This window comes from Penaeus monodon, chromosome 12 (genome assembly GCF_015228065.2).
Source record: "Penaeus monodon isolate SGIC_2016 chromosome 12, NSTDA_Pmon_1, whole genome shotgun sequence".
NCBI classification, from domain to species: Eukaryota; Metazoa; Arthropoda; class Malacostraca; order Decapoda; family Penaeidae; genus Penaeus; species Penaeus monodon.
Genome location: NC_051397.1, coordinates 29,620,375 through 29,627,874, shown reverse-complemented (window position 1 = coordinate 29,627,874; position 7,500 = coordinate 29,620,375). Strand labels below are relative to the sequence as shown.

The 7,500-nt window shown below is 37.7% G+C and overlaps 1 protein-coding gene across 1 annotated transcript in view; it reads left to right on the top strand.

Annotated features, from left to right (window-relative positions):
- Positions 1-5,653, top strand: part of LOC119579387 (nucleolar protein 16-like) — a gene marked incomplete at its 3' end in the record, with an annotated part of 6,528 nt that extends 875 nt beyond the window's left edge. Inside the window, 4 exon segments of the mRNA XM_037927176.1 lie at positions 4,705-4,815; positions 4,977-5,082; positions 5,302-5,355; positions 5,531-5,653. Of these exon segments, the coding sequence (XP_037783104.1) occupies positions 4,718-4,815; positions 4,977-5,082; positions 5,302-5,355; positions 5,531-5,653 (381 nt within the window).
- Between the last annotated feature and the right edge of the window lie 1,847 nt (positions 5,654-7,500).

Genomic DNA, 7,500 nt, shown 5'->3' with positions numbered 1-7,500 from the left:
TTTTCATCTATGGCAAAAGGTGTGTGAATCAAAAATAAAAGATATACAGAACAGAGAAGAGAGACAATCGACCCATTATCTTCTAAGTCTCCCATCGTGTTTACCTTGCAAGAGTCAAAGCAAATATGACGCATAACTCATTACTGCAATCTATCAAGTGGTCCATGTATTACTATGCACTTGTGAGAACGAATATTTTGTAATTACCAGCATCTTTTTCCGAATGCATGTATGTAATGCATTCTTTTAGTTTTATTCTACTTCTTTTATATATTTTGGTAATTATTTATGCCATTCTGTACAATAACTTTTTGTGGATGCATATTTTGCCACCTGGAGATTTGACAGACTGTGATGCCATTCATTGACAAATGCCAGTGAGAAATGTTTTATATTAAGTGTTGTATCAATTCTGGGTCACTTTTAAAGCCATATAGTGGATATACAGAACAAATAGACATTAGTATCTATCACAGCCTGATATTTGAGCCATCAAGTGCCCCAAATGCCGAAAAAATTATTAGAAACCAAGCAATTCTGACAATAGATGGAAGCGAAAAAAAGTTGGATGTTTCACTATATCTTACCCTGGGGGTCTAGGATAAAACCTTGCTAGGGAATATATAGATCATATTTTATTAAAACCACGTGGTGTCCAGTAGGCATACCCCTCAAGTTAGGTGCATTTAATACCATGGGGGTCCAGGGGGTATAGCCCCATGACTAGGTGTATATATTACTCGAGGGGTCAGAGCCTCTTGGCTAGGCATATATATATTATTACAGGGATCCAGGGGGTGTAACCCCCTGGATCCCTGTGGTGTATATATTACCATGGGGGTCCAGGGGGCAGAGCCTCCTGGCTAGGGAATACATATATCATAGTGTATAAATCCCACAGGGTCAAGGTTAGGTAGGATTAGGTTAGGACGTATTGTACAATTACTACGGGGGATCTGGAGTATGTGAAATCCCGTAGATTTTCACCAAACAATGGGTATGATACCTGTAGAGTTCTTTGAAAATTGCCGCATCGGTCCGTTGACTTTCTAAGATAGCAGGGGCATCCGTAGAGTTTCATTAGCTGATTTTAAGCATTTTTTTATGCATGTTTCTGTTCTTTATTCTTATTTCAGCCTGTTTTACCCCCGTAATTTCCCTGATCTATTCATGCCCTTCCCTGTTATCTGGGACTTACAAATCACATCAAGATTGTCGGCTAGTGAATGCGGCAGAAATGATCATCAGTTCGTTCTCATCATGAGAAAAAATCTGATGATATAAATACTGTCTGAGAACACCCAGTTGTCATAGTAAAAAAAATTAACCCTGGGAAATCCATGAACACTACACTCTATGAACCAAAAAGCCTCCTAACCAAGGGACTTTTCCCCCAACCCCCATCCTATCCCTGTATTTCCTTATCGGACTCCCACCCGGTCGCCATGCACTTGCTCTCCACATGGCGGTTGTCACGCCCAGTTTTCTTCTTTTCTGATGTTTTTCTTTACCTAGGCAGATTATTTCATGCATCAGTGAACAGATGTTTTTGTCTTTTTATGATATTGTCATTACATTTTCCTATACACTTATACCAATATATTATGCTTTCTCATTATCAACCTGCAAAGGAAGTACCCTAGGTCAGAATTTCCTAATTTCAGTCATTCTGTCCATTACAGGCAAAATTGACCTTGTACTACATGGCTGTGGGAAATTTAATCTATACTCCATTATTTTTACATCTAATAATCAAATATAGCAGAATTAGTCATTTGCACTAATAACTACATAAAATTTGAAAAGCACAAAACTAACTTGCAGAACCTAGGGTCAAGCAAGAAGCAAGAGATGTTTACCTTATGCACTACTGCTTCAGAATTGGGATGCCTCACACGCAAATTATTCAAACCTGTCTATCTTGGTGATCAGATATAATAGAGGTTTTACATTACAGGTGGGTGAGGGGTGGGGTGAAAGCTGGATTTAACCCATTCGCCCAGCTGTCATGGGATAGCGTAAATACGTGCCATGCCCACTGTGTCATTTTGTTTATTGATTGTCTCTATCCATAGATGGATCCAAAGTGTGTCACTGGAAATATTCTTTGTTATTTTTTAATACTATTGGTATTATTAATTACAATGTAATAATCATAATCTCAACAATGAAAATAGCAGCATTGATATGAATAGTATTAGAAAAAATGTTATAAAAAAAGGAAAAGCAATTACAGCTGAGGACTTCTTGGCTGGCCCAACATACTGGCATTAAGCTTACATGAGTGGACACTACTGGGTGTGTGGCTTGTAAGCCAGGAGCAAACAAACACTTGTGTGTAGTGACAAGATTCCATGCGTCCCCCTTGCAATTTTATTTTTTATTTTTCAGCCAATTTCCAATGTCTGTTTGTCATTTGATTTGCTTTGTCCAAATATGGCTCATGGACATTGTATTCCACACTCATTTATTGATGGAAATAATGCAAAAGCACCTTCCTAAATACCAAATGAGTCTAATCTCAGCTTATTCATGTCACAGTGTGGAGACATCTAGTACAAACAAATTTCACAAAGAAAACAACAGTAGATATTGTGATTACATTGGGTTAAAAGTGTGACATTCCAGGTTTTATGTGTGCATGGGATGGACAATTTTCAGAAAGATAATAGTATGAAATTAGGCAAATTATGTATCATTAGATTATAAAAAGTGAAAAATAAAACCTTTATTCATATCAAATTTTGCTTGTGCAGGGTAGTGGGGAGTGAAGAACTAGAGGAATAGTGGCTGCTGTGAGATACAGGGACTCCTGAAGGACTGATTGCTGTAATTCAACCATTCCTTTTATATAATAGGTTTTGGGAAGATGAATTCCTGTCCTCAAGGGCTTAAAGCATGCAGTTTTGAACTAAAGCAAATGTAATATATTCAGTGTAACATGTGATGTCAGTATTAGGAAGTTTATCTGTTCTGTTGTGGATAATTTTCAATAGTAATAAGATTTTTTTGTGTACTAATCATATTGGAGCAATGTTTTGAAAAGAAACATTTAGCAACTCATCAGAGCAAGTATCCCATTATCCAACTTTTCATTGTTCAACATTTACAGCCTGTCCCCTCTTTTCAACCAACTTTTACCCCAGTTGTAATGACTTCTAACTCAATAAATGTGGATAAAAAAATGGCAAGTGACCAGTGAATGTTTCCCCAGAAATTGAGATTAAAGTGCTTCTATATAACAGTAACACTAAGCACATAATAATGTTGCTATCAGATAAAGAGGAGCTCCCCTCTGACAAGCCTGTTGCAGGGGGTATGTCATGCAGGGCTAGGTACTCAGCAGCCATTGCATGATGTCATGTTATCTGCATGCAAAGGGTTAAGTCTACATGCCAGACTAGATGTTGCAAGTTTAATGAGTTTTGCATTTGTGGCCATAATAGTTATCCCAAATATTAATAGTTATTTGTTAGATGAAGTGTAAAAGAAAAAAAAAGCAGAACTTCCCTCTCCATGCTCTCTGGCACATCGCCGCATGTACAGCCATACCCTGCAGACCAAGCTGTATGTCATCACTTGTACACCTAACCCATCGGGAAAGGGTTAAGAAACGGCAACTGGGGGCCAGTGCTGGGGATCACCCTTGCTTTGGGCCTCAGCTCTCAACTCAACAAATTCTGCATAGTCTTTTCTTCTTACTCTTTCTGTTTCTTTCTCTTCTCCAACCCCTTCAACTATCTATTTCCTTGAACAACTTACTCCCACCCTACTCCAGCCTGTCCTTTACTCTGCCCCTTCCCCTCCCTCCCTAGATGTTTCTATATCTTCTCCAGTACCTCTTTCTCATTGTACTTCTACACCTCCTCTACCAGTTAAATTCTTTTGCCATTCTAAATCCAGACAGCCAATCTCCACCACTATTCCATTCACTCCAATCTTCCTCCTCACCCAACTCATTGCATCAACCTCTCCCTCTGCCCATCTAATGTCTGTCCCTTCTCCTCCTCATAAGACAGCCTTTGTTTCTTAGACCTGCCAAACCACCTCCACTACAGAAACTCTTGAGGACTCTCAAAACTGTTTTATCATGACCAAAGGTAACTTGCCTACACTATATCCATCATCCAATCAACTCCTACTCCCTCTACATTCAAAGTAACTGTCAACATCCATTCTCCTTCTCTCATGTTCCCCCTACACCCCTTCCTGTGACTCCCTCCCAACACATCTCATTCTCCCCTGCTTCAGCTGCATCATCCCTTCATTATCCCTTCCACATCCCCCAAGATATATATATGTCACTCTTTGTCACAACAACCTTCTTCCCTGGACTCTCCCTTCTGACTTTTCTCCTGAAACTGTGATCTAACCATCCTTTAATCCCAACCTTAGCCCATTTACCCACCCTCTCTACCCTCACCTCTCTTTGTCCCTTTCAAGGCCATACGATCCTGAACTGTTATACGACTTTTGATGTATAGGACATTTAAACATCAACTAACCCACCCTCTTTACCCTTTTCACTACTACACCTTTCTGTGGTGTTATACAACCTATGATGTCTAGCACATTCATTTTGTTTTGCAGCCTTTAACCATTCTGTGGATCACATCACTTTCAGATAATTGGAGTTATCTTTTACCTGCAAAGTATCAAGAAGTCAATAGTATTTTCCTTATATCATCTCTCTTATATTTTCAGAGACACTGCCAACATGGGGGTTCGTCAGAGGAAGAAAATGCGAAAGCAGTTCAGATATGAAACCAATCGTAAACGGGAATTCAACAAAGGAAAAAAGACCAAAATAGATATGTATGTTGTTTGATAGTTGTTTTCATTATTTATGTGATAGTATTTAAGAGAAAAGTGGATATGTACCATATCTCTTGCTATATGGAAAATAGACAAAAAAAGAAAAAAAAAAATTGTGCCACAATTTACTTTTTTTGTATAGCATATGATTTTGCTTTCAGTGAGGTGATAAGGAAGGTTTGGGACAAATCAAAATCAACGCACACAAACATGGCACAGTTGGGGCTGGAATACAAGCTCAACAAAATAATGCCACCAAATGAAATGGTAAGTATGGAGAATATCTTTACTAATACAAAGTTTTTCTTTGCTCTGTGGTTCTGTGGAAGCTTAAGTATTCTGCTTTGAAATGTTTACCCTCCCCATTATTTGTATGGTAAGAGGTATATAGTATCCATGCATTTTAGCAGTTTATTTTAGATGGTTTCTTCATATGAAGAACATTGAGTAAGGAAATTCATCTCATCTTTCTTTCTTTATAAAAAGGAAACAGATGTACAGAAGAAGGACATCGTGGATGAAGGAAAACAGAAAGCTGTGGTGAGTTTTCAGCTACCTTTTTATATTGCTAAAAAAGAAAAGAAAATCAGCAGTTTTTAATTAAAAAAAAAAAAAAAAAAAAAAATCAAATAAGACATTTGAAAACAAATGCTGTATATTTTTGTAAAATAATATATATTGGTTTCTTTAAACATTTGACACTTGTTTGTCTCAGGTGGAAACCTTGGAGAGCCAAGTGAAGAATCAGGTAGCCAAGACGAAGCTACCTCCCCGACTCACACATTCACAGCGTAGCTACATTAGGTACATGATGCAAAGGCATGGAACTAACTACTATGTAAGTTTAAAATGATGAAGTATACTTTTGAAAGTGTCATTAACCCAATCACGATTAGTCTCGCTGTTAGCATTATACTACTGAGCAGTAAGCATGATAGCATTCAAAACTTAAAGGTGTAATATTGTTATTACATTACATCTGTGACTCACCAAAGAAATAAGAATGCAGTATCTTCAGTACAATTTGTCCACAAGAAATGGCATCTTACCAAAATGTATTCTTCTCTTCCAACTCATTGCTCTAGCCGTTTCGGCAAACTATAACTTAAAATGTTCCGTTGCTTGCAGAACCTGTAAGCGATGAGGAAACTAATGTAGAGTATTTTAACAACCTAATGAATGTCTTAATGCCTATAGGGGTGACGTGGATGTCGAGAGACTCCAGTGCATTCATTCAACAATAACCACTCTTTACCTCATAATATTTAGTTAGTTATCCCAGGGTAAACTATAACTTCCATAGAAAGTGCCTTGCCTTTATGCAGTCTTTATATACCTCTGCTTAGTGTTTTTGCAGTTTTATCAATACACAGAGACATAGATATTTTGTTTGAACAAGTACTAAAAGTGCTTATTTTCCATTCTGAGGGCATTTTAAGGCAACCAATATTGAAAACCACATTTTCCGGCTGAGAAGGTACCACCATTTTTCAGGTTAAACCTAGGAGGAAATTCTAAAATCAGGCTCCAATATTTCTGAGGTATGAGGCTAAAGTTTTTCTGTAAGTTTTTCACACTAATATGATCAGCAGTTGTTGCTGTGAGGATACTACAACAATGTTCAAATAAAATTTTACTTTAAATATCAGAAATTTTACTTTAAATATCAGACTTAAATTGAGAGGGGGCATACCGAGTGCCCTGCCCCCCCTACGCTCTCTCTGTCAGCTAGTTTCTTCCTTTCTCTGGTGAGGAAGAGAAGAAATCGGTCCTCTTCTTGGCAGACTTGACAAGGATCACTCACTCAAAATTATTAGGCTCACAGTTGGGGGGGGGGGGGGCTCAAACCCCATTCATGGAGTAACTCAAAATGCTTTTATGCCAAAATACCTTATTAATATAATCAACAATTAAGCATAATTTGATTATGACAAACTTATTTTTTCTATGAACGAAAAATGAAAATGTCATAGGCTCATTTCGGTATTTAATAAGATGCCAGGTAAGGTATTTGGGACAGAATGTATGTCATAACACTCGTGGCATATTCTAGAGGATTAAATATTGAAAGGCACTGGAACGAAGGAAATGCCTTTCCATGTTAATATAAGATTAGTTCTGGTCACTTGCTATACCATCAGGCCATATACATTAATAAGACTGTTTCACTTTCTTTGCCCAATAGTGTTTTAAAAATGCATATAAAATGTCAGTATATGCAGTCTCTCACTCTCTCATTCTATCTCTCTCTCTTCTCATTCTCCTCTCTGTCTCTCATTCTATCTCTCTTTCTCATTCTCCTCTCTGTGTCTCATTCTATCTCTCTTTCTCATTCTCCTCCCTCCCTCATTCTCTCTTGCTCTCTCTCACACACAAACAAATAAAGATGCGCACGCACGCAAGCACACACATGCACATGCACGCACGCACGCACGGGCACACGCTCACACAAACGTGTGTGTGTGTGTGTTGAAATATAAGTAATGACTAAATGTCTAATGAAATGTAATGTCATTAGGGAAATTCTAATTATCGAAGAAACATATTCACAGATAATGAATATGAACGTGTTTGTATTGGATTATATTACCTATGTGTCACAGACAGTAACAAACACTTGCTAAGATAATTTAGATATCAGCTGCACTACTAATGGAGGACAGAGGTAAGTAATGAATTGTACCC